Source organism: Episyrphus balteatus, chromosome 1 (genome assembly GCF_945859705.1).
Source record: "Episyrphus balteatus chromosome 1, idEpiBalt1.1, whole genome shotgun sequence".
Taxonomy (NCBI): Eukaryota; Metazoa; Arthropoda; class Insecta; order Diptera; family Syrphidae; genus Episyrphus; species Episyrphus balteatus.
This window is the reverse complement of record NC_079134.1, coordinates 175,126,322-175,153,422: the sequence shown is the minus strand read 5'-3', so window position 1 is coordinate 175,153,422 and position 27,101 is coordinate 175,126,322. Positions and strand designations below refer to the sequence as shown.

Here is a 27,101-nt window from a genome sequence, read left to right as displayed (position 1 = left end):
GTAAATTTAATTTCTCGCAAGAGGAAACAATAAAGGATGGGAAGAGGAAGTTAAAGGATGCAAAATCAGAAATTGTAATCTTTGATTTATTTCCTTGAACTCTATGTTTTGCTCTCTGTGGAAGTGGTGTCATGCAATGGGTTTGAGAGGTGAGTTTTAAAAGGATTTGTTGGAGAGGGGATGATGTAATGTAATAAATCTAAGTTATTGCGGTTGACTGCCATTTTGGTATTAGAAAACCCGGTAGAATGGTTTAACCAAGATTAAGATAAAGGCGTATAAGCTTTTACAAAGAATGTGCATAACCAATTAAGGAGAGATGATGGGAAGGAAGGAAAGACTTATGACTTTGGGTTGAGTGGTTTTGTATGTTTTTACGAAACTATTTTTCTTTAACTTATATGATAGTGACTGACTTAAAAAAAAAAGACTTTATTGATTTTACCTGTATTAAGATATTAGAATGTCTGAAGGTACGAAGTGCTACCATACCGTAAAACAATATTCTCCAACAATAAAGTCGAATGGAAATCAGAAAAAAAGTTTTCAATCCGTACGGATTCAATTTTCGTTTCCATATAAATTCGAATAAATATTAGAACAGCTATAAATGGCTTCAGAAACTTAAAGAATAATTTGAAGCTTTGAAATCAGTCCATATTTTGGGATGTGATGTAGCGAGTTTGTTTTAAAAATCAGTACGATCATCGAGTTGAATTTGATAAAAATAAAATCGTCTAGAGCCCGATCTAGATTTTTACTTCCTGAAATTTGCAGCCCTATTACCCATATCGTTTATACCATAAGAAAACAACTTGATCTTGAGGTCACAATTAAAGTTTTAGAAAGAAAAAATATTGAATAATTGATAAGAATTGTCGTCTTGATGCTAATAATAACTGAAAGATTAAAATTGTAGGTATTTAAATTTCTATCAATGGTCAATTTTTTTTGTGTTGATGCACAAGATTAAAAAAATGCTTAATTTTTTATCTTAATTCAGATAAATATATTTTCCTTTTGACTTAATTCTTAATATAAACAAAAAAAAATTTACTCCTTAAACCATTTCGTCCTCTTGCTCTTTTTCTTTCCCATTGGCGCAGCATCATTTGCTCTAGCATCAATCAAATTCTTATACTTATTGACCAGATTTGACAAATCATCATGATTGCTAACTTTCTTTTTCTGCTTTGTCCTATCGATTTGTTTCTTTTCAATGCGATGCAGTAGCTTTTGTTTCTTTGCCTTTTCTTTGCGTTTCTTTTCGCCAACCTTTTTCTTATGTTCCTGAGCCTGTTCATTGATCTTTTTTTGGGATCTCATACCAACCGCCGCTCCAGGTTTACCTTCGAATCCAACAAAATCTTCCATTATCGTCACTGGTTTGGTCTTTTTATTTATCGCCGCCGCTCGTGATTCCTCCAGCTTCTTGATGTGCTTTTGCATTTTTTTCTTATTGTCTTCTTGTGGAATCGCGTCCTTTGCTTTTTTATTTAATTTATTTCTTCTCGCCTCTTTACGTTTCTCGAGTTTATCTTTGTAAGTTGGATTATTGACCCTTGATTTCTCCTTTCGTTTTTCTTTGATTTTATGCACGGCACGATCTTCTATACTGAATGCAACAATTGGACGCTAAAAGAAAGTATAACAAATTATTGAAATATATTGGATTTTAGGAAGAATTTTCTTACATGAGTATCTCCAAAGATCTTGGGATTATTGTTTAATTTCCGGAGAGCTTGTAGAGCTTCTTTGTGCGTCGTGAAGGACATAAAACCAAATTCTTTAGACTTTCCTTTTGGATGCTCTGGGGTGATCTTATTTTCCCGCATAACCCGACATTCGTGAGGCTTGAATCCAGTATAAGTAATGACCATGTTCCGAAGTTTTTCATTGTCAAACGACTGAGGCAGATTATGAATGGAGAGACGATTTCGAGAAACGAACCTTCAAAATGGATTGTAAGATTATTATTAGGGTGGGTCAAAAAAATTTTTTGTTTGATTTTATCAATCAATAATGTCAAGCACTTTTTTGTGGAACGTTAAAGCACCTACAAGAATACATCTTGCTAATTTGATAATAATGAATTTTCCGAAAATTATAAAATTTTGAATTGTAAAAAATGGTTTTATAATTTTGTTTAATCCTTTATATGACAAGAGCGTGTATTTTAAAATCAACCACCTGTAAGCGCTTGCCTTTAATAATTATAAAACACGTATTTTAAAAAAAATTAATATTTTCATTATTTATTCATATATTTCGACATTCAAAATAAAAAGTGTTTATCAATAGTGTTTTCAAATACAGAAATGTGAAAATTCGAAGAACAAACTATTGAATATAGTTAAGAGAGAAAAAATATTTTTTTTTTTCGAATTTATTACTATTGAGATTCAATGCTTTGGCTTCCAAATAAAAGATTTAATAGATTCCAAGAAAAAGTTTTTCCAACAAGAAAAGTTTATTTGATTTAATAAAAACGATGTTCTCGATACAGAGTTTAGATTCAGAATGAAAAATAATTTAAATGAAAATTGAAAGCTAATAACAAACAAAAAATCGATTGCTACAATTTCAATACCCTCTCTCAATCGAACATTATCTTATTACGCTAATCAATTTTCTTTACTTCAATTTGAGTTTTGTTCTTAGTTCCAAAAAGTGTGTAGGATCCATTGCTTTTGTAAAAATGTCCGCCAGTTGTTCTTTCGTCCCAATAGCTTCAATTTTTATAATTTCTTTTGCAATGTTGTCTCTTATAAAATGATATTTTATGTCTATGTGCTTGGCTCGTTTACTTTCCAAGTTATGAGCCATACCAATGCATCCTCTGTTATCTTCAAATATGGTAATGGCTTCGTCTTTATTTTCTTGTAAGTCCTGCATTATACCTTTCAACCATATAGCTTCTGCAGCAGCAGAACTTAAAGCAATGTACTCGGCTTCGCTCGATGAAGTAGCAACAGTGGTTTGCTTCTTACTGCACCAAGATACAGAACTTCCATAAACTTGAAAAACATAGCCACTTACTGACTTTCTATCCACAATGTCAGAAGCCCAATCTGCATCTGCATATCCAATCACTGGTGGGTCTTGAGTACTATTAAAGTTTAATTTTAAAGACTTAGTACCTCGTAAGTAACGTACGATTCTTTTAAGATGCTGCCAATGCATTTCGGATGGATTCTGTTGATACCTCCCCATGAAACTTACAGCGTAACATATATCCGGTCTTGAACATAGCATAATATACATTATACTTCCAAGAAGTTCACGATATGGTTTTTGAAGCTCTTGACCAGTGATATTCGCTTCAAGCTGCAAACCTTTTTCCATAGGGGTTTTAACAGGATTACAGTCCAACATTCCGAATTTTTTAAGAAGTTTTTCAATACTTGCTTCTTGCGATATTTGTAAGCATCCCTCAAGAAAATCGATCTTCATTCCCAGAAAGAATTTTAAAGGGCCACAATCTGACATTTCAAATCTCGAAGAGAGAGCATCCTTCAAGTTTTTAATCGATGATATCTTATTGCCAGCAATTAATAGATCATCAACATAGATTATCAGAATCAATACTTCTTCTTCTTTTGTAGTGAATTTTGTGTACAAACAATAATCATGGTTTGACCGAATGAATCCAAGTGACAGTAAATATTCATTTAGCTTATGGTTCCAGCAGCGAGGAGATTGCTTCAAACCATAAATAGATTTTAGCAGCTTGCATGCTTTCCCCTCTCTGGCTTGTAAGCCTTCTGGAATCGCCATATACAGTTCTTCTTTAAGATCACCATGTAAAAACGCTGTTTTTATATCCAGTTGATGAAAGTGGTATTTTCGGTAAACACCAACTGCCAATAAAGTACGTATTGTCGTCAATTTCGCAACTGGTGCATACGTCTCTGAGTAGTCTATACCGAACTTCTGAAGATAGCCTTTTACAACCAATCGTGCCTTGTATTTGGTTTGATTGCCATCTGCATCTTCTTTGATTGTAAAAACCCATTTCGATTGTAGAAGTTTGGAATTCGAAGGTGTATCTTCAACCCTCCAAACGGTATTTTTCTTCATAGAATTTAACTCATCATCAACAGCTTTCTTCCAAAGATCCGAATCGGTTCGACTTAAAGCTTCTTTATAGCTTTGAGGTAAATCTAAGGAAAAAGAATCAACAGCGGCAGAATTTGCTTTTGAACCCAAAACAAAATCAAGCAACTTACTTGGTAGCCGGCGCTCCCTTTCACTGCGCCTCACAGTCTCCTTTGCAGGATTGTTAATTGTTTGTGAAGGGAGCGCATTGACACCTTCTTCATGATCTGGATTTACTTGATTGATTTCTTCTCTGACATGATCGGTTGCTTCGTTTGGTTCAATTTGGGGCTCAGATACATCAGCCACAGTCACATCTTCATATTCGTATTGGGGCTCAGGTGTATTAGCCACAGCAACATCTTCAAACTCATATTCCCCCTCTTGCATGTGGCTCCATTGCATAACCATTTGTTTTTGAGTTGGTTTATCTTTTTCTTTTAAGTTTTTGAACGGGAAACTGGATTCTTCAAATTTAACATCTCGACAGGTTTTTATTTTTCGAGATTCTATATCCCAAAGTTTATACCCATTTGGAGCGTAACCGACCATTACAGCTATTTTGCTTTTTGGTTCAAGCTTTTTTCGGTGTTGATTAGGAACCCAGGCATACGCTTTACAACCAAACACCCTTAACTTTTCCAAATTAGGCTTGAATCCATACCATAATTCAGCTGGTGTTGTAGAATTATCCAAGCAACTGGTTGGGCTTCGATTGATTGTGTATACTGCAGCAAGTGCAGCTTCGTTCCACATCTCCTTTGGAATGCCTGATTGAATTAACAAAACTCTTATAGTTTCTGTGAGAGTTCTGTTAAATCTCTCAGCAACCCCATTTTGTTTTGGTGAATATGCAACAGTAGGCTCAACTTGAATACCTTTCTCTTTGTACCAACAATGCTGCTCTTTTGATAGGTATTCCCGTCCTTGATCTATTGTTAATCTTGATATAGCAGAACCAAACATAGCAGTAGATAAAGCTTCATACTCCTTAAAAACTTGAAACACATCAGACTTCTTTTTGATTATAAAAACCATAGCAAAATGACTAAAATCATCGATGAAGGAAACAAAGTACTTCGAACCATCCCATGCAACTGGATTAAACGGTCCACAGACATCCGAATGAATTCTTTCAAGAGCTCGCCTGGCTCTGTTGCGTGTTCCATTAAAAGGTTCCCGTACTTGCTTGCCTTCAACACACACATCGCAAAAATCAATTTTTGATTTCTGTATTTTGCTCGGAATCAAGTTTTGTTTCACAAGGATATCTGTTCTTTGTTGACTTATATGGCCAAGACGCTGATGCCATAGTATAGCTTCATCCTTTTCACATATGTTGATTGTTGGTTTTCTAACGAACACTTCAAGTTCATATAAGCTTCCACGTAAATTGGCCGTTGCTATAATTTCTTTATCTCTTAAAATTAAAGCCTTATTCCCACAAAATTTAACTTCTGCTCCTGCACTTGTTAGCTTACTGACGGATAGCAAATTGTCTCTCAATTCAGGTATGAACAGCACGTTCTTTATTGTGAGCTCAGTTTCCGTGCTGCTCAGTCCATTGATTATTCCAATTTCTTTTGCTAACAGTGACTGTTTATCTTTGGCAACATTTATTTCGATTGGATATTTCAACTGATTCATACTAGAGAAGTACCATTTTTCGTTGGCGAGGTGATCGCTAGCTCCTGAATCAAGCTTGAAAATAATTCTCTCGTTGTTGTTACTGCTAGTTAAATTTCTGTCGGCCATGAAGCAAAAACCTTTGCTTTTAACGTTTTGAGCTTCTTTTGAATAACAATCTTTTGCTTGATGTCCAAATTTATTGCACTTAAAGCATTTTCCAAGAAATTTTTTCTTTTTGTAACCTTTCTTTTTACTCGAAAATGCTGTAGTTTCTTTTACATCTTCTTCTTCCTGGCGTTCTATAAGTTTAAGTTCTTCACTCTTCAACCTCTCTTTAACAATGGAAAATGTAAGTTTTCCATCATCCAAATTTTGAAGAGCTGTTACCAATGGGTCGAATTTTTCAGGTAACGACAGGAATAATTGAGTGAGAACATCGTTCTCCTCCATTTTGCACCCAGCCAGTTTGAGCTGGCGAACCAGGTTTTCAAATGTTAGCAAATGGGAAGCCACTGAATCTTCCCTTTGCATACGCAACTTCGTCAGTTGCTTTCGCAACAACAATTGGTTCACAATTGATGTCTTTCCAAATGCTGACTTCAGACTTAGCCACATCAGTTTAGCGGATTCATCATCCCTTACATAGTTCAAGTAATCTGAGTGAATAAAATTAACTAAATAGTTCTTAGCTAATTTATCCCTCTTCAGAAATTCTGCTCTTGAAGCTGCTTCTGTTGGGGGATCGTCGGTTAGAACATCCCATAGATTCTTGGATTCCAAATGAATTTTCACTCGGAACTGCCAATCGTCATATCCCAAGCCGTTAAACTGTGGGATACCATGCATAAAATCCTTATTATCGCCCATAACCTATTGAGATTCAATGCTTTGGCTTCCAAATAAAAGATTTAATAGATTCCAAGAAAAAGTTTTTCCAACAAGAAAAGTTTATTTGATTTAATAAAAACGATGTTCTCGATACAGAGTTTAGATTCAGAATGAAAAATAATTTAAATGAAAATTGAAAGCTAATAACAAACAAAAAATCGATTGCTACAATTTCAATAATTACTATTGTGGGCATTGGCACATTTTTTCAAGAAAACCAAACTTTCAAAATAAACTGTCAATAACATACTTATGTTTATCGAAATTTCTTGTAACATGTTGATCTATTTCGATGAAGCAGTATTTAAAAATTAAGTTATTTAAGGCAAAAGCAATTCACATATTTGTGCCCATGATTATGAAAGTGGACTAAGTCACTTTTTGCATTGTTTAAAGAAAAACTTACATAATAATTTTTTTAAAACGATTTAATTATATTTCTTTTATGAAATCACTAGAGGAGCAATAAAGAAGTTTATTTACTGCAATTTCGGTTTCAAATAAACTTTATCCCTTAAATTATAATTATTTTTAGGCTAGATTTGATGGCATTTTTAGGAGTGACTTAGTCCACTTTCATAATTAAGGGCACATTTATGTACTTCGTATGGTTTTTTTTTTTATCTTTTTTGGTTTGTTACAGAAATCTCACAATAATCTGATATAAAGCCGCTTTATTAAAGCGTTAACTTTGACTTCGAATATCTTTCAAATGGTTAGTTTAATGAAAAATGTTTCTAAGACCTTTTTTGTGGAGCAATCTGTTTCCTACAAAAATATGTCTTGCTCGTTTGATTATTATAATTTTTCAATTTGTTACAAAACTAAGAACAAAAAACGAGTATTTATAGATTTTCTCATTTTTTTACCTCAAATATCTTTTAAACGGTTAGATAAACGAAAAAAGTTTATCTGCCGTATTCTGCTAATACATACCATTTTTTCATAGATATTAACGTTTTTTGCATTGTATAGTTTTGATTCTTAATGATAATGGATATGAAAACCTTCTAGAAAAATTTGGTTAACCTACCATAACTTTTAAGGGTTTTTCGGTAATAAGTTTGCAACTGCTATAATAATATGGGTTGACAGATGAAAAACAGGTATAACTTTTCAGAAACGTTAGATTGTCTTGATTTTAGATTTTTTGAAATCAGCATTAAAAAATACCTTGAAATCATGTATCATATACATATGTGTGTATAATATTGAAAATCCCCATTTCGCACTTTGACCTTGAAAATCGCGACTTGCGGACATTAGATTTTTCTAGACTTTTGAGGTATGTTATAGAATGCCAAAACGAAGGTATTGAGAAAAAAAAAATTCTATTAGCATTCATTCCTAGGTTAAACCCTTACTTGACTGGATTATTTCGAAATTAAGCGTTTTTTCAAAGCCATTTTGACGTGGTAAATGAAGGAAATCGTTATATTCACGTGAATCGAATAGCAGAATACGGGTGTATATGGCTTTTTTGTACACCGTTCAATTTCTTACAAGAATATGTAAAGAAATTTGCTAAAAAAACGATTTATAATTCGATTTTTAGTTGAAGATTGATGTAAAAATGCGAAACAGACGACCTTTCTACTAAGCTTATATTTGGTGAGTATATTTTAGAGGTGTCTAGCAATCGATTTTTCGGAGTATAAAATCAAAATTATTATTAGTCTAACTCACCTATTAAGATTCTTCAACACCTGATTCTTAATTTGTTCCAGTTTATGCCGTTTATTCATGTCCGACTGTGATACACCCTCTGCCGCTTTGGAACCCGTCATAATGAGACCTTCCCTAGCTAAGAAAAGGTTTCGTGAATCTTTATGATCGTCTTTGGCATTCTTTTGGTCGGCTTGTTTACGAACTTCTTCTCGACTTAAAGCCGGGAATGGATCCAAAGGAGTGTCATTCAAAACAAATTCTGTCCCCGAAGCCAGACAAAGATCAGCCGACTCTTTTGTTTTGAATTTTACAAAAGCAGTTCCTTTGGAATGACCTGAGACTGGGTCTCTGTTTATTATGGAATAATAAACGGGACCAAACTTGCGACAAACTTTGCGCAAATCATTGTCTTCAGCGTCGAATGGAACGTTTTTAATGAAGACAGTGCAGCCTTCTTTGACATCGTGGGAAAGATGTTTCTCTACTTTTATATCGCTTTTTATATCTTTTTTGTCTTTATCATCTTCTTCGTCGTCTTCATCTTCGTTGTCATCTTCTTCTTCTTCGTCATCGTCATCATCATCATCATCAGAGTCTTTTTCATCTGAATCAGATTCAGATTTAACAGAAGATTCTTTCTTATCTTCATCCTCATTCATTTCTTCGTCTTCATCTTCATCTTCTGACTTAATTTCATCTTTGGGCTCTTCTTTAGGTTCTTCTTTTGGTTTTGTCGTCTCGTTATCTTGACCCTTTTTCTTTGTGTATTCATCTTTACCCAATGCCCAATCAACAAAAACAGGTCGTCCAAGAAAGTCTTTATTCGAAGTTTTCAAAATAGCTTTAGCCGCTTGATTGATTGTTTCATATTGAATAAAAGCACAACCAACAAGTTTTCCATCGGGACGTTTTAGCAGATTCAAATCTTGAATTGTTCCGAATTTTTCAAAGTGTTCTCTTAAAGATTTGTCAGTGGCTTTGTAGGAAATATTGCGAATTATAATTCTTGCTCGTTTTTGACGACGTTTTTCTTTTTCCTCTTTGAGGTTTTTATTAAAAGGATTTGAACGTTTTCGTTTGGTTGCTGGTTCTTGATGGGATTCGTCTTCTAATGGAAGTTTATTTATATATGGAGGGTTGAAAATATTTAATTAATTTTGTTTCGTACCTGATTCTTGATTTGTTTTCTCTTTGAGCTCCATTTTAATTTAATAAAATAATAAAATTAATTTCAATTGATTTGGAAATTTTTTCTGAAAAAATCAATTCAATTCAATTTAAGTTTATTGAGACTTTCTTTTTTTTTAACATTTGATTTATAAAAGTAGTAAAACTTATACTAGGTTTTCTGAAAAAATAATATCAATAATTTGACAAATGATTATTTTGACGTTTAATCGCACGTGGAGTAGCTGACAACAGTGTTCACAGATGTTAATTATTCAATAGGGAAATTTTCGAAAAGTGATAAAGCATACAAAATTTCGTTAACGAAATCCTGAACGGAAAATTTCGTTTTGCTTTTCGTTAATCAGTTCGCAGCTCTAGCGATAAATGTCACTTACTTTTTAGTGTCCTGTGCATTTTTCTTGACTCCAAGAGCAGTGTTGACGTATGTAAATCCAGCATAAGCCTAGTACGCTGCTGATGCGAAACGAAAAATGTTCAAGTCTCCAAAGTCGACAACGAAAATGCTAACGAAAAAATATTATCGAATATTCTGTCAAAGTCAAAATAAAAAAATTCAAAATTAATTTTAAATCAAGAAAAATCAATAGAAAATAATTTTGAAATTGGCTCAAAAAGTGAAAAAGTACAAAAGTGAAAATTTTCAAACGCATTTCCGTATAGTTTTTCGGAATGAACAATTAAAATAAATTATGCAGAAAGCTTATTTTTTGGTCTAAAAAACAATTTGTACACTCTTTATCAAAAAACAATTGCGATAGCTAGAATAAAAATCTTTTCACTTTTGTACTTTTTCAAAAAGTGGTGTATGTAGTTATGCCTTTAGAAGTGAAAAAACCGTCAACACCTCAACACACAAATTTTGCTTCTGTAAAGCTTTATGGGTGCTTCTATTCCTTCTGTAAAGTGTTATAGAAGCAAAATTGTTACTTGGGACTGCTCTTGGAGTCAAGAAAAATTCACAAGACAGCAAGAAGTAAGTGACAAATGAGTGAAAACTCTCCAATTTTTCACTAGAGCTGCGTACTGAAAAAACGAAAAGCAAAACGAAATTTTACGTAAAAGAAATTTTGTATGGAAAATTTCGTTTCGCTTCAGCTGCTTTAAATTATAAACTCCGGATAATTTCGTCGCCTCAATAAAATATTGTAGTATGTGCAAAATTGAGGTTTTGAGATTTGAATGCAGTTTTGCTAGTTGATTTTTTCTCCTTCATTCTGTGAAATCCGTTTTTCGATATCTGTATCCGTTTCCGAGATAATCGCTATGCACTTTGTCGTATGTGTAGGTTTACAAACATTTTCAGTAGCTTTTTGTCGTAAGTGCACAGAAAACGTGCACGTACGACAAAAATTATCACATACTACAATTTTTTCATACAAATCTGTGTTTTTCTTCGTTCGGTAAATAATTGTCGTATTGGCCCTACGAAATTTGTATGAAACTTTTATCGTGCTATCTTAAAACTTTAATAATTTTAATTCACCTTGAATAGTAATGCCGACTTTTCACGAGTCGATTTTAGTCGCACGATATGTCGGATTTTTCTATAGGGATTGTCACTTTAGTCGCCTGCGACTTACTTTAAAAATAATAGGGGTATTAACGATTCGATGCAAATGGTCTTGTATCGTTGTAAAAGTGCAAAAGTGTAACATTTTCTTAAAATAAAACAACCAAATATACAGACTACAATTTTTTACACTTTTGCTATACCCCAACCCTATTGCAAAAATAAAATACAATGGTGCAAAATTTGTCTATTGTAGTTGTAGTAGTAGAAAACAAAATTTTGCATTTTTACACTTTTTTGTTACACCGGATCGTGAATACCCGCTAATGTACCTATTATTTTTTTTTTTCTATTTATGTGATTTTATCTCTAGGAAAGAATTTAGTTGTGAAGTCAATAACCCATAGTAATATACCTACCCGAATTAAGCGAAACCTCGATTTTAACAAAAAATAAAACATACAAAAATTAAAAAAGTTCTATCATTTTCTATCATTTCTTCTAAACCAATTGTTTAGAAGTTAGATGTAGGTATGTTATTTTACCATTGATGTTTTTGTTAAAATCAAGTTTTGCTAAACTCGGGTTATTACCAAGAGCCAATGTGATTTTAAAAAGTTAAAAAATTAACGTTAGTTATTTGTTTTTCGCACTGAATTTGACATCTATTTGTCGTATGTCGTAAACAAGTGTCGAATAAAACTTTGCTTATTTTTGTCGTATGTGTCATCAATTTCTCGTATGTGTTTGGCTAACAAATAGTTTCTGTGAAAACTAACATACGACATCGACACATTGGAGAAAATTGACTATTATTTGTTTCTGGATTGGAATATTGAAATAATTCTAACATAATTCAATAGACAAATATTTTCTGTATATGTGATATTTTTAAAAAAACTCACCGTACAGTTTTCGAGAAAAAAAAATCTGAACTTTAATTGCGTGTTCCCAAAAGTAGCCTATTATCAAGATTATTTCATCGGGGACCAATTTTACCATAATATCACTAAACGTCTACGAACACTGTTTTCAGCTGAATATAAAAAAAGAATCTACTATAATTTGCTGAATTCCTCTGAAATGTCAAAATAACAGCTGATCAAATTTGGATTTTGCTTGCGGTTGTGGTTGTAGTTAAAATAAAAAATTTGTGTAAATATTTTAAAATGCCGATTATATTACGTTTATTTAATTTGTCATGTAAAAGTCTAAATGGAAAACTGCTCAACACACAACAAACCTTCCAAAGGTTTAACATTTTACCAATTTTATCTTTTATAATAAATAATTTTCATCATTCATAAATAAGGTTACCTTCCACTCGGACGGTGTCACTTATCCCACTAAAGCGATTCATGAAAGAAGAAAAATTCGCTCAGAAAGACAAAGCTCCCGAAGGATTTAAAATAATCTACCGGGCTCCAATGGAATATTACATCAAGACAGCGAAAATTATCTCAACTGGAAGTGCGGCTTTTATGAGCGGTTTGGCAGCGTTAAAGTTTGCCACCGATACCAAATACCTGCAACTGTCAACCGAATTGACTTATGGTCCTTTAGTTGCCCATGATTCGGATATATTTCCGTTGGCGGCAGGATTTATTGCCATCAATGCAACTATAATGATTTTCATTACCAAATATCCGCTGAGAATCTACAAAAAAGACAAAAGGTGGTTTTAAGTTGAGAATTATTGTTGAATGTTTTACTGAACAGTTTTTGGATTTTTTAGTTATTTGGCTATCTTCGAAGGACTTCTTCCGTTTGGCATCAAACGTCTTAGCTACAATCAAGGACAAGTCAAAGAATTTAAACATTTCCTTAATCCATGGTCACTTATTACGTTTAAAATCAAAGATACGATTACCTTGTTGATGTTGGATTACTTCAAAACTCCTTCGGAATTTCATGAAATGTGCGAAGAGCCGAAATCGGAAAACAAATAATTTAACTAGAAAATAAAAAAAAAAATTGTTTTGTTTACAAATATAGTTGGTAGATTTCACTGCTAGGGTGCGCTCTGAAATGTAAGCTGTCACTTATGGGCAGTGTTCATAAATATATTAACTAAAAAATATCCTTTTATAACTATAAATAAATCCCATAAGTAAAAAAAATTTATGAAATCAAAATATGACAACCATTAAATAGGAGTAAAAATATTTTTTTTTACCCAAGCACCGATTGTTTCTGAAAAATAGTTTTCGAATATTGCGTAGTGTTTCTATACGCTGTCAAACTTTATGTTCTTTTTTCACTAATTTCACAAATTGTGTCATTTCGAATCTCAAAAGTAATAATAGGGGTATTCTAATCATACCTGTGACGGTGTAAAGTCTGCCCAAGTAACAATTTAGCTTTCATAAGGGTCCAATGCAAGCTATTTTTTGGCTTTCATAACAAGAAGGACAGGTCTTATGCAAATCATTTTGGCGCATTTTACCGAAATTGCATAGGACTTTCCTTCACATGTAATCCACAAGCTAATAGCTTGTGACAAACAGCTTAAAATGGCCTTACGGAGGTCTTTCTGCAGATGGTTTATCTAATGCACAAACCGGATTACTTGCGTAGGATGTTATAATAAGGCCTTATAGAAGTTGTTGAAGGTGTTGTAGAAAATGTTGAATTTATGCATAAAAAAAAAGAATTTATTGAATTTTATTTCATTTTTTTATTTTATTTTGATTTTATTTTGATTTTTTCTGTTTTGCATTTTCTGCATATTATTTTATTTATTTTAATTTTTTCCTATTTTGTTTCTTTTCTTTTTTTGAAAATTCCACTGCTTTTTCTGTTGTTCTGAAATGATGAGAATGTTATTTTAATTGAAAAAGAACACATTTTTTTATTTTCATCACATGGCCCGGCCAGGAATCGATCCCACGTACCTATGCATACCAAGCCAGCACCTTACCAGTAGACCATGCTCGAATATTAAAGATGAGTGGAAAATTGGGAGCTAATTGAAACCTCACATTGAAATGCAATGTTTTTTCTAATGCGTTACAAACATTGCATATATCTGCAGGATAAAAACTTTGCATACTTATAGGTGAAAACATTGCATACTTACAAGAACCTCTTGGAATAGGTCTTATAGAGGGCTTTTCATTTATTTCATTTATTTTATTAAATCAACTTAATTTTAAGATTTACATCTTATTTATAATTAATTGTCACTTGAAAATGCAAGGCTTCTTTAGAACGGTTCAAACAGAGGTTATAAAGGTCTTCTTTAACTGATATTTACAAGGCTTCTTCTTAACACTTCTAGGAGACCTCCTTTCTTTCCAAAATGGATGACTTGCGTAAGTAAGCCTTAAAGTAAACCTATACAAGCTATAGCTTGTCGAATTGAACAAAATGGACCTTATGCAAGTAAAATTGTTACTTGGGCTATTTTATTCTCACACAAGAAAAAAAATTGCCATCCGTAATAACGGAGCAAATAAAAACGCATATGAAAGAACAGAAAGTAAAAATTCACTTCCAAAAGAAAAAAAAAATTAATAAACCAATGGGAAAAGACATTTTTGTACCTACGTGTTATTTTTTTAGGTAATTGTTCCGCACTTGAAACCAAAAGCTTTGAAAAAAAAAAAAAACAAAATATCAAAAACAAATATAAAACAAAATGGCACACTTTAAATTGACAGCATAAAATTCCTAGAATTCGGTATATTATTGTTACCCTAGTGTAAAGTAAAACTTATTCTTAGATTAGTTAAATTTGTAAGATATGTTTTACTTGAATCTTAAAGTGAATAGAGTCATACACTTTTTTAGTTGAAAGTATATTTTACTCTACGTAAAGAAAATATAGCTAAGGTATATACTACTTTATTTTGTTCACCATAATTTTCTTGTAAAAATAACTTCACGCAGCCAAGAAATGTTCAATACGTAAGGTAAATTTTACTTATGTCGTTTTCCAAAATTGAAGGAGTGACACTCCTAGCTATATAATCACTCCAAAAGGAGTGATTTCAAATTCCAAAATTGAAAAAGGAGTGAATTTTTGGAGTGAATTCTTCACTCCCAAGATTTTGAAGGAGTGACGGAGTGATTACCAATACTTCTACATTTGGCTTCATGGACTGCTTGTCAAATTGTTGGGTGGTTGTTTTAACTTTTTTTTGTGTGTTATTATTTTATTCATTATTTCGTATTACAAACACATGCCAAGCAAACGTCAAATCACTCCACTTGTCAAATTCTTCGTGAACAAATTCCAAAATTGCACGAAAAAGGAGTGATTCACTCCCATAATTTTGGAAAACGACATTAAAATCTAGGGCTTACCTTAGTCAGCTATTACATGAAGCCTCAAGAGGCGCGACTCTTTTCAAAACTAATGAGTGCAAAACAGAAAGAAGATAAAACAAAAAATTATCCGACCGGAGAGTCGTGGGCCAAAATTCTGAGACTCTTTTTTGACGTTTCTTTTTCCACTCTTTCTTTTTTCAACATTCCCTTTCATTTCTTTTTGCTTCTTGGTGGAATACAACAACAACAATACTTAAATTAAAAGAGAAATGTCAAATTTGAGTCTTTGATTCAAGAGGCGTCGTGTAATAGTACGCGCCTCACAGAATGATTATATCAAAAGAAAATTAGAAAAAAGAGTCAAGCCTCTTGAGGCTTCATGTAATAGTTGACTTACTAGTCATATGGAGTATAAAATACTAGATTCATTTTTCTCCGTGTAAAAAATCTTGCTTCCCTTTTTTTCGACTTTTCTTTCTCCCTTGCTCTTATGTGCATCTTGAACTTTGCGTCCTCTTGTAGAAGCAGACTTACACGATGCCTCTTGAGTCCAAGACTCAAATTTGACATTTCTCTTTTGATTTAAAATTTGTTGTTGTATTGCACCAAGAAGCAAAAAGAAATGAGAGGGAATGTTGAAAAAAGAAAAAGTGGAAAAAGAAACGTCAAAAAAGAGTATCGGACTCACGACCCACGACTCTCCGGTCGGATAATTTTTTCTTTCATCTTTTTTTTCTTTTGCACTCATTATGTTTAAAAAGAGTCGCGCCTATTGAGGCTTCATGTAATAGCTGACAAACACGTTTCGGTCTGAAAATATTACAATTTGCTTATTTTAGCTTGTTGCAAAGCAGACCTATTTTTTAAAATGCACAATGAATACGGGACCTTAAAGAACTATTTGAACACACCCATTTAGCACTGAAACAAAAACGTCAACATCATACATTGTTCTCTTTCTCTCATATTCAGCGCTAAAAAAAAACAAATTTTGTTTTTTGACAAGACAAATATAAAATCAAGCTTACTTCAAAATATACGACAAAAAAAAAGTCCAAATCTCTTTGCAATTTTGCATAAAAAATAAAATTTCTTTTCATCTAAATTCATTTTAAATAATAACAACAAATACATATTATAATCCCAAAAACAGTTTATTATAATTGCACGCAACACTAATTGCATTTGAAAATGGTTTAGAAAAATGCTAAAATAAATACACTTGAACCATCTCAATTTTTTGTATTCGACTATGAAACGATCACTTTCGCCGGACTTTGCATCCGAAGCAAAGCGCTTCGATTCCTTTTTGCCATCATCGCAATACAAACAGCAGCAACAACAGCAACAACAACAACAACAAATGCATATTCACCAACAGCAACAACAAATCCTTGCCCAGCAGCAAATGCAAGCTGCGGCTGCTGTCGCTGTCCAACAGCAGCAACAACAGCAATTCCAAATGCACCAACAGATTCAGGCTGCCCAACAACAACAACAATTTCCTCCCAATCCCACATTTTACAACCAACCTCCTTTCTTTCCGATGAACTCGGTTAACATGCCTCCGTTCCCCACTCCGCCGACTACCACTCTCATGTACAACAGCAGTTCCACATGGAACTTCATGTCAACACCTCCACCGTTCTTCACTCCACCTGCCACAACTCCCGGCGGTTCTAATCAACCGCCTTTACCACCTCCCGAGTTAAAAGCCGAAAAACCACCTCTGCCAAAAGACCCAGAACCAGCGGCAGGAATGAATCCCCGCAATGACTATCTCTCAAGACCCACTGGCTCATCACCGAGCTATAATCCCTCTCGCCTGAGAACACCCAACTCGGCAGGTGGCATTCGAATACGAGGCGTCAACGCCTTAAATGGAACCATGTACAATGGTTTCAATGGCAATTTAGGCGGGATTCGTGGTCCTCCTCCAATTCGACCACCAAACTTGTCCCCAAACTCTGGGATTCCATCCTACTCCCGAAACCGTCGAAAGAATCCCCATCACTTCCCTGGAGTCTATCCCCATCCTTACTTTCAAAATCCTAACCACTTTGGTAATTACAATGAAATGCATCATCTAAATGAAGATGATCAAGCAGCTGGTCCGGAAAAACTAACAATTTTCCTTAACCAGTCTGATAATAGCACTGTTCAAGTGAACAAAAAGGCTAAAAGGAAGCCCATGTCGACGAGATACTCTTGTTCGAAAGAATGGGTGAGGGAAGATGCTGTAGCAGCTTTAGCTCTAGAAAAAGAATTCAGTCGAGCATCGACAAGAAAGATGCTAATTCTTAAATTCCCTGATCCAGATCTCAATAAGTACATTGTTAAGAAGTACTCACCGTTTATTGAAACGGTTCACTTTCAACAACCATCGACACCTCGTTATTGCTTTGTGCAATTAAAAGAAGGTGCCGATGTTGAGAAAGTGATTGAAGCTATTCGAGAGATTCCATTTGGAACTGGCAAAATAGTTGCTGAACTGAAAAGTCAGCCATCGGAGGAACATCAGGTTTCTCCAGAAGAAATTGATCCATATACTTTGTATATTGGAAACCTGCCAACGTCGATAACAGTGAATACTGTTAAGGCGCATTTTCCTAAAGCTCATCGGGTTGATATTGGTTATGCCCAGAGGATGAGATACACAAGATATGCATTTATCCGATATAACAGCTTTGAGGAAGCGAGTAAAGGTTATAGGAATACTGTAAATGCATTGCTAGAGTCTCGAAGTTTGATTGTAAGATTCCGAAGGCAAAAGGGGAATATTGGTCTTCCTGGGGAGACGAAAGCTATACCACCGCCGAAGGAAACTCGAGAAACTTTGCCAGCGAATGATGTGGAAGATGATGATTATCATGAAGATGAAGATGCGTATTTGTTGGATGAGATTGAGGAGGATGATGATGATTTGATTGAACAGGATGATGACCCAGTTGTCAGTGTGCTATTGTGTACACCAAGTCCAACAGAGGAAGTTGGGGGGGATAAAGAAAACAATGCAGGCAATTCAACAAAGGAATCAGAAGCATCACAGAGTTCGAAAGAAATCCACAAGGATTCTGTCACGATCTCAGCTGGAACAGCATCGAATACAGAAAAAGCTGGCACATCGAAAAGCGCAATGAATGATAAATCAATAAGATCCACCGCCGCTCCCGCTTCGGGAGAAGAAGACTCTAAGGAGAATGTGTTAGAAAAGGCGAAGGAATTGTTAAAGGAAACTGCAACTGCATCAGCTACAACAAAGGCAGCAGTAACACCAGCGGCAGCACCGTCAATAGAAAGACCCAAATCAGAATCTCCAGATTGCATATGTACAGATCCACCAGAAACTGCAAGAAAAGTACATCTGGAACCTGCTGTGAAAGTGGAGCAAAATATCGATGAGAGCAGTTCGGATACTGAAGGTATCAATTTGCTGGGCACAAGAGTGAAGGATGAGTGCGCTGAAATTCCTGCGGGACCACCTACACCCACATTGGATGATATTTATTTGGATGATTATGAGTACGATGATTTGGATGAAGGTAATAATAATTTTTTAATTTTTTTGAATTTTCATAATCTAAATGCATTGTTATTTGAACACAGTAGTTACAATCAAGAGAAGATCTTGGTCTAAACCAATAAGGTTGTAAAGTCAGCCCTGCCTTGCTGGCTGTCTCCAGTCTACGTCGGTTTTTAAACGCTCCTCCAGATGGATGTTTTTCTCCATCGTTGCACACTAGGTTAGGTTATGAGGGGTTTGCACAGCACTTAGCTGTTGCGTACACTGGGAACTGGATCCTATTGGTCCACTGTGATTCCCTTTGGTTAAAAAAAATTTGCATAAGCTCCTAAACTATTGGTTTACATATGTATACTAGTTCATTTAAAAACAATCCGGTACTTTCAATGAATTTTTATCATGTGCCAATGGAATGGGTGCAAATGCCAATGGGTACATTGTGCCAATGGCGCAATGACACGTTAGTACATCTATCAAAATTTTGTTCTTTTTACTCAGCGATCATACCGAGTTTCCTTTTCATTCTTAGTATGAACTTCACACAGTAATATGTATCTCTATAACCACTCATACGATTTTCAAAATAATTCACAATTTATATGAAGAAGCCTTCAGGTTTGATTTGACACCAGTCTCATGGCTGTACGCCTTTGGCCTAATTTACTTTGTGGCGAAATTATTCAACTCTTGGAGTAATTTATTTCAAGAAGTTTTGGACCTACATATCTGTGGTTACGCTGAAATTATACCAAATTTTGGCATCTTTAACTGGTTGTTACAGGTATTTTCTAAAATATGCACCATTTACATTTTGAAAGCTTAAAACTGAAAAAAGTCCTAAAATTTCGAGGTTTTTCGCGGACCGAGGTATCAGCACTGGTCTTTTAAAGCTGCAAACATGGTTTTAAACTACTCTGCCGTACTAAGCAAAAAGGGCGCATGAGCAGCCAAAAATCCAAAATTGAGCTAAAGGCATATTTGACATCCTGAAACAATGCCTCCAATTCCAAGTGGCTCAAAATAGTCAATAAAGATGAGCTCAACAATATTACTCCGCTGTATTCCTCAATAGAAAAATGCATTTATTACTAACTCTAAAATTAAAAAAAAAAAATTAGATACGCATTTGGGAAGCTTGAACAATATATAATAATTGTGCAAACTAAAAATTATAATTTTCATACTACAAGTTGCTTAAAATCATTTTTGAAATTGAGCGCACTTACAATTCTCAACCTTTTCCCTTATCAGTAAAATGCATTTATCTCAAAACTACAAAAATGGATATGAGCCCTTTTTGCTTAGCACGGCAGTAACTGGTGTCTATCCTTACTCACACTTTGCCAAACATTTCTATTTAAAACTGCTGTGGGTTTTTCTCGTTTTTCAAGAGAAAATTTTCGTAGGTTTTTGATTTGACAATAACTGTTATTTTAAGCCATTGGAAATAGCTAAAGAGTTCGTATTAAATGTTCTTCTTTGCCATAGACTAAGTCTTATGGTCGGTCCACCCATTTGATCCGTATTTATACAAAAACAAATACACAAAATTGCACACAAGGCCCTAAGGATGCAAATTAAATGTTTTGCTTGTCATAATTAGTTTATATTTAATCAATCCCTCGAGGTCATTTTACTTTAAGACTAACCTATTATTACGTTTTTATCGAATTTTAAAAACTTGCTTTCAATTAAAAAATTCAAAAATAAAGAAAAAGTGCTAATTTTTGAAAAGGTACAATTCTGTCCTTTCTTGACGAAAAAAAAAAAATTGCATATTATCAAAAAATTTTACCATTACTTTATTTTATTAGTACAAAGTTTGGACGTACCCTGATTTAGTAAAAAAATATTCAATTTTTTAACTTTTTTTTCATTGATTTTAGGTTCGAACTTTAGTGGAAACTAATTTTTAAAATTTTTTAACCACCTTAACTTGATAGAAAATTTAATTTGCTATGAAAAGTGTCTTTGAACCATTTCAAAGTTAGGCTTGGTTTTCGAATTAAATCAAAAAACCTGAAAAACGACCAGGGTTACCGTTTTCTCAGAAATGCACCAATGGATCTAGTAGCATTTTTAGCTGGAGTTTACTTCTATGACATATTCGGCAATAACAATTTGAACGAATTTGTTCTATTTTTGGTCTGGAGCTCCGGTCTATTAAATAGAAATAGACTATTATGTGGAGTTAGTAGGTTTACACTCTAAGCTGACGATATGTAAGTCGCACGACACCCACTGAAGGAGCAAGGCTTAGTGACTAACAACTCTCAACCATGCTTGTGTGCAAGTAATTGATTTGCAGAAATGGCTAGCAGAGATGCTCTTTTTAATGACAATTAATAATTGTCATTAAAAAGTGCAGAAGGAATTTACAACGCCTTCAATAGTATAATAATTGTCAATTATACTATTTGAGACGTTGTAAATTCTTCAAAAGAGAATATCCCTGAATGGAGTGCTTGAATTCTACCCCCTTTAAAACTTGGTTTTCTTTTATTTCTCGTTTTGCGCTATATTCAATGTATATTTTTTTTTACAAAAACATTTTTCTCTTTTAAATATTTTTGCTTATACTTTTTAAGATACATATTTAATTTTGTCTTTAATAAAAAGGCCTCAAAAAATATCAATTTTATGTATATTATTTTTTATTTTAGAACCCGAAGAAGAAGATGATGATTGGGCTGTTACCTCCATGTCAACGAGAGCACCAACTAACTGGGAAGAATTGCGTCGCCGCGAGTTAAATGCCAAAGAGGATAAACCAGATTTGGATAAATTAGCCAAAATTAGTGCTACACTAGCAACGGCAGCCAACATCCAACCAATTGTAGCAAATCTCGAGCCCAAAAACGAGTTCGAAAAATTATTTACCGCAAGTCAAGCTCATAAAATAAGTGACACTATAGGCGAGACTGATGATCTGCATGATATGTTTGCCGAAATGAATTCAGACTTGGATGAAGATGATGATACACAATTTTAAATAAGAACACAACACAATAAACTGACATAGTTAAACATTGTCAGTAATACTTTAAAATTACTATATTATTGTAGTAGATCGTAAATGTTTTTCTTTTTTTTTTCTTTTCTTTTAAGTTCAAATAAGGTTTTCACTATCATATATAAAAATTATATTTTAGGCATCCTATCTAAAAATTAAGCCAAGGGTAGTTAAATTATACCCCACTTATAAAGGTGGAAATACTATATTTTTTAAAAAGCTACATATATATTATTTATATTTATATACGTATTTTTTCATTGTAAAACTTTAAAACATACATTATTCTATATAGATTTAAGAATAAATCTAAAATTACTTTTAAGTAAAAAAAAAAAACAAAATTAGTCCTGGAAGCCTTACGGCCAATTGTAAATCATTTAATGTATTTTTTTTTACCCAAACTCCCAGTTTCTTGGCATTATTCTCTTATACTGCCTAATCTTAGCTTGAGAAAACACTACAGCATGCTTAAGTTCTAAAAATGTACATAGTTTATATCACCAAGCACATTCAAAATTCTGGTTCGTACGCACCAAAAGTGTTTAAACCAGTGGTAGATAGTTTCAATAGATGAAAAGGAACTTGCACATTATTTTTGAAGCTTTTTCTTGGTTTCCGTTAAGCTTTTCTTGGGCAAAAAATAGTGAAATTCGAATTTTCCATTTTGATATAGCATTCAGCTTTTTATTAAAATTTCTGTATTGGTTAAACTATTTGACTGATCTGTATGAATTATTAGTGTATTCATTTAAAGTATCGTCTATAAAAACCTGATTATTGGATTTAAATTAAAAGTTAATTTATGTGAATTTTCTTTAACGCATTGATCCACCCTCGTAAGATTGATACGGTTGATACTGCGGTAGCTACGCCTCTAGCTCTGATATCAAGTTTAAAAATCTGGCAGCTTAAGTTCATATTTTATATAAAGAAATTCATGCTGATATACGCGTGCTTTTTTGAAAACTATACCTAATTGAAAGGGGTGAATTACGGCATTTGTTCGTTAACGTCTGGTCGCTATGTGTCCCTATCTTTTTCTACTAATTAAATAGAGACAAAAATAGTCAAAATGTTATGGTCGTTATCGTGTGCCATGAGGTAAATATTACAAAATGTTAAAAATTCCTATGGAAATAATATAGAACTGCTGCAGACAAAGTGAATCGACCTAACGCATGGTTGCTTATACACACAGATTGAATGATAGACAGACAGGCAGAATTGGGAAATTGCATGTTATCTCGAGTTCGATTTTTGAACGAATCCTTTACTAGTCCATTAGTGACAATGAAAATAAAAAAATATACTTTTTTTAATAAAAGAAAAATTAACATTTTTTTATCTATACGTAATGCATCAACCCATTTTTTGAGCTTTAAAATTTATAAAAAAAAATTAAAAACTGGGTGTACTGTACAATGTACATACCTTGATCAAATACTTTCAGATCTTTTTAAGAAAAAAAAAAAAAAAAAATAAAAAATAAACCGTAACTTTCAGCGCTCTGTTAAGAAATTGGGCTTAGGATTTTAGTTTTTACTTGTTTCATATTTCAAGCTCAAATTTTGTTTGCATTTAAAAAAGTAATACTTCCCTTTTCTTTACACAGCCGTTCCAAAATTTTTTTGTCACAATTTTTTTGATATACAAACGAATAAAAAATTTAATTTTTCCGTAATTCATACAAAAAAAAAAAAATGAAATAATATAAGTTTTTAAAATAATAAATTATTGATTAAGTTAAGTTATAAACTTACATATTAACTTTTATTTAAGGGGTATACAAATAAGTATATAAAAGAGTTTAAGTTTTTTTCCCTGAAATTAATAGTTTAAGTTGGTTTATTTGCAATGACAGAAAAAAAATCTAATCATCAAAATTGTTAATATAATTGTATAAAAATAAAGTCTTAATCATTCAAATTAAATCTTTTATGTAATTATAAAAAAAATGTCTATGAAATTTTTAGAATTAATCGGGATACGGTAGGTATTAACAGAAAACTATTCTGCTAGTGAAACTGGGAGACGAAAAACAACAGGAGTAAACTCTCAGCTTTATTGTGTCAGGTTTGTTTTGACGCATTTGAAAATCAAACTTTGCCTTACTTGCGACTACGTCCTAATAATAATTATTTATTATTGACAAATTGACTTGATTTTGGTACCATTTTTTTTTTTGTTAATTTCTCATTTATAAAATTTTCAAAAAACTTCGTATCAATTTGTAAAGTTTAAACTGAAGGGTCACTGTGGCGTATGCGTAATATTTTCTTCAATTATTGTGTATTATCGGAAATATCCTCTGGACTTTGTATATTAGTAATATTTTTATTAATTGAATGTTTAAGGCATTGAAATCGATAGGATGGTAAGTATGTTGTGTTATAGAGCCTTTTCTGGAATGTTCGGAACAGAAATGTTAAACTTTTTGGTGAAAAATTTCTGTTTCAAAAAGGTTTCATTGATGTTTTTTTGACCCTAAGGAAGAGTTCAGAGAAGGATTTTCTGTACTTGCTTTTCAGTCAGAACCAGATTGTGTGTTAGTTTTCTCGTCTGAATTTTCTCATAAAACCGTTTGATTTGCCACGACACTGGCTTTGGAACGGACAATTCTGATTTCATACGAAACAAGCAAACACTCTTACATCCGTGTGCAACTTGGCTAATGCCGAATATCTTAATTGAAATAAAGAAAAAAAAAAACAAACAAATTTTTTTTTTCATATTTGTTTATTTCGTCATTTATAGAAAACATACATAATATATATTTCATTCATTTATTAAAAAAAATTACCTAAAATTAATATTCGGAGTTAAATATTAATTCCGAATATTATCGTATAATGTTCTTTTGTTTTGTTCTTATTTTACAATTTTTTTTATTTTACAACATTTTGTTCTTTGTGTTTTTTATTTTTAAACATTTACATTTTATAATTTCTTAAAATTAATAACTGGACAATGTGAATGTATATATTTTATTTTTTTTTAAATATTATTTTTATAAGTCATATATCCACTTTGGAATAATAATACAAATTTATAATTTGACGATAAACTAAAATTAATAAAAATATTTATTTTTTTTTTAAATAATAAAGAAAACTAAAATTAATGCTAAGTTTGATGACATAGTATTCTAATAGTTTCGTTCAATCTTTCGCGCTTAAAATAAAAAAAAAGATAGCTACAATTCACTCAAGAACCTTAGTAAGCTTTATAAGTTAATTGTAAATTAAAACAATAAAAAAAATAAAACAATAAAGCTGCCCACATTAATTCACCGGTTATTATTTTTTAATTGGAATAATTCCTCTTAAAGAGTGTCAATATTTTTGCACCAGATTAATAAATATATAAATTCTATTTGGAATGGAATGTGCACAGATTTTGTTTTGTTTTTTAAAGAGTCAAATATAATACTTTTAAAATATTGGTATTCAAAATTCTTGCAAAAATTTATTTAATTGAATTAATGCAATTTTTTTAATTTTTTTATTTTTAATATTTACAAACAAGGCACTGAGCTTTTAATATACGTCATATTTTTTTTCTGATGAATGCATATAATTATGTACATATACATAATAATTAAAAAAAAAAGAATATAAATTAAGGACAAAAATGTGTGTCAAATTAAAATAAATTGTGACTTTGTGCGATAACAATATGATAAGCGAAATAAAAATAAAATTAAAAAAAAAAAAATTAATTTAAATTAAATTAAATACAAATTGCTCTCTTCGTTTAAACGATTATAAATCAACAATATAGTCCGCTCTTAGCTGACAATAATTTGTTTGAATGCAACTAATAACGCTGTCGATATCAGGGTGTATATAATGCTTGTCGATGTCGCCGATATACTGATGCCAGAGCTTCTGCCTGGGATTTCATCATGTGCTTGATGGTCATCCGTGCCTGAATAAATAAAAAAATACAAAAAATATATGAATTATTTTTCATAAAAACATTTTTTTATAATAAAAAAAAAACTAATAATGAAATATATCCTAATTTCGTGAATTTAAGGTGTTATTAAAAAAATAATTTGAAAAAGTGCACCAACAAATTTTTTTTTATCAATTTATTCTAATGTGGGATTATTTTTGACTGCCATATTTGACATAATTTTTGTTTTGTTTAATATTTCAATTTTCAAATAATCATCGCTAAATAAAAGAATAAAAAATACCTACATAAATACATTGTGTAACTATTTTATATAGGTAAACAAAATTAATTCTAACTTTAATTGAATTGAAATTTTGAGAAAAAAAATTGCATTTTCTTAGAACCTATTATTATTTGATGCGGTTTTCATGACCGCAAGCGTAGATTCTAAAAAAAATAATTTTAAACAAGAAACAGTAAAACCTGGACAAATATTTTTATCTAACATTTTGAGATAAAATTAATTAGATATTAATAAAATAGTCTAGAATTAATAATAGTTCCTAAAGTGGTGAATTTGGATAAACAAATTTTGATAAATAAATTGATTTTTATTTCCCTAACAAACAACAATAGTCGAGTCAAATTAGACATAAAATTTGTAAAATCTCGGAATCAAGGGAAAGTCGATGCATCTGAAAAACGAGTATAGGGCTGCATTATAAAAGGGTCAAATAAGAAAGTTAAAAAAAAAATTTCACCGCTCTCGATTACAACAGTTATTATGGACCGTTTACTGTCATTCCGTATGCAAGCGTCAATCGGAATTGCTGCCTCATTTTAGATTTTGATCAAACTTTGTAGGGATGTTCTCTAGGACTGTAAGGAAGCAAATCCATGATGATTTAATTTTAAGTTGCGTGGTTTCCCCGCTACCCGCATTCGAACTTTTTCAGAAGGTCATTTTTATATTATTATAGCTTTGCGTCTACTAAAGATATCTTTTTGTTTGAAACGCCATTTTAAAGCTTAAGAGTAGTAATTTTTGAATATATATTAAAAAATTACGTAATAATTATCCCTGAATTAAAAATAATTTTTGAAAAACTGGTAATTTTGCTGATTTTTCATGGTTTTTGACTGGCTCCAGAACCTTGGCTATTATATGTAGGAAGCTTATACTTACCAAATATTAAATATAGATATTTTTCAACAAAATAAATCTAAAATGAACTCGATGGCTGTACTCCTTATGTAAAAATTTTAAGTTCAAAGTATTGAGTATTTTAAAAAAGCTAATTTTTATACTGTCATTTTCTACGATTTGACTAAACGAAGAAATGTGAAACTTACAGTGTGTTAAGCTAAGAGTACGAACTAAATATACTATTAATTTCATGCTTCTA

The 27,101-nt window shown here is 32.3% G+C and overlaps 4 protein-coding genes across 7 annotated transcripts in view; 2 read left to right on the top strand and 2 right to left on the bottom strand.

Annotated features, from left to right (window-relative positions):
• Positions 1-991: 991 nt before the first annotated feature.
• On the bottom strand, positions 992-9,693 carry LOC129905360 (RNA-binding protein 28). Of its 2 annotated transcripts, none has more exons than XM_055980831.1 (5): positions 9,632-9,693; positions 9,452-9,535; positions 8,302-9,388; positions 1,695-1,950; positions 992-1,635 (listed from the first exon to the last, which is right to left on the bottom strand). In XM_055980831.1, the coding sequence occupies exons 2-5, from the start codon at positions 9,483-9,485 to the stop codon at positions 1,054-1,056; spliced, it is 1,959 nt and encodes a 652-aa protein (XP_055836806.1). In that variant the 5' UTR covers positions 9,486-9,535; positions 9,632-9,693; the 3' UTR covers positions 992-1,053. The 2 variants fall into 2 exon arrangements, with proteins under 2 accessions (XP_055836806.1, XP_055836805.1); XM_055980830.1 differs by having other exon boundaries at positions 8,302-9,391; positions 9,632-9,692.
• Positions 9,694-12,098: 2,405 nt separating this feature from the next.
• Positions 12,099-13,137, top strand: LOC129905116 (uncharacterized). The gene is made up of 3 exons (XM_055980504.1): positions 12,099-12,236; positions 12,297-12,659; positions 12,720-13,137. The coding sequence occupies exons 1-3, from the start codon at positions 12,154-12,156 to the stop codon at positions 12,931-12,933; spliced, it is 660 nt and encodes a 219-aa protein (XP_055836479.1). The 5' UTR covers positions 12,099-12,153; the 3' UTR covers positions 12,934-13,137.
• Positions 13,138-16,267: 3,130 nt separating this feature from the next.
• Positions 16,268-22,144, top strand: LOC129913743 (uncharacterized). Its single transcript, XM_055992568.1, has 2 exons — positions 16,268-18,798; positions 21,443-22,144. The coding sequence occupies exons 1-2, from the start codon at positions 16,509-16,511 to the stop codon at positions 21,769-21,771; spliced, it is 2,619 nt and encodes an 872-aa protein (XP_055848543.1). The 5' UTR covers positions 16,268-16,508; the 3' UTR covers positions 21,772-22,144.
• Positions 22,145-25,398: 3,254 nt separating this feature from the next.
• Positions 25,399-27,101, bottom strand: part of LOC129913713 (matrix metalloproteinase-14-like) — a 50,977-nt gene continuing 49,274 nt past the window's right edge. For 2 of the 3 annotated variants that reach the window (XM_055992523.1, XM_055992531.1), the window contains exon 7: positions 25,399-25,722. In XM_055992523.1, the coding sequence (XP_055848498.1) occupies positions 25,583-25,722 (140 nt within the window). In that variant the 3' untranslated portion in view covers positions 25,399-25,582. The remainder of the gene's footprint in view (positions 25,723-27,101) is intronic. The other variant, XM_055992539.1, reaches the window with a different exon arrangement.

Coding starts and splice junctions, on each gene's coding strand:
- LOC129905116 (XM_055980504.1), top strand. CDS start 12,154: ATGCCGATTATATTACGTTTATTTAATTTGTCATGTAAAAGTCTAAAT. Junction 12,237..12,296: donor ACACAACAAACCTTCCAAAG/GTTTAACATTTT, acceptor TTCATAAATAAG/GTTACCTTCCACTCGGACGG. Junction 12,660..12,719: donor ATCTACAAAAAAGACAAAAG/GTGGTTTTAAGT, acceptor TGGATTTTTTAG/TTATTTGGCTATCTTCGAAG.
- LOC129905360 (XM_055980830.1), bottom strand. CDS start 9,485: ATGGAGCTCAAAGAGAAAACAAATCAAGAATCAG. Junction 1,951..8,301: donor GTGTTGAAGAATCTTAATAG/GTGAGTTAGACT, acceptor TCCATTTTGAAG/GTTCGTTTCTCGAAATCGTC. Junction 1,636..1,694: donor AGATCTTTGGAGATACTCAT/GTAAGAAAATTC, acceptor ACTTTCTTTTAG/CGTCCAATTGTTGCATTCAG.
- LOC129913743 (XM_055992568.1), top strand. CDS start 16,509: ATGAAACGATCACTTTCGCCGGACTTTGCATCCGAAGCAAAGCGCTTC. Junction 18,799..21,442: donor GTACGATGATTTGGATGAAG/GTAATAATAATT, acceptor TTTTTATTTTAG/AACCCGAAGAAGAAGATGAT.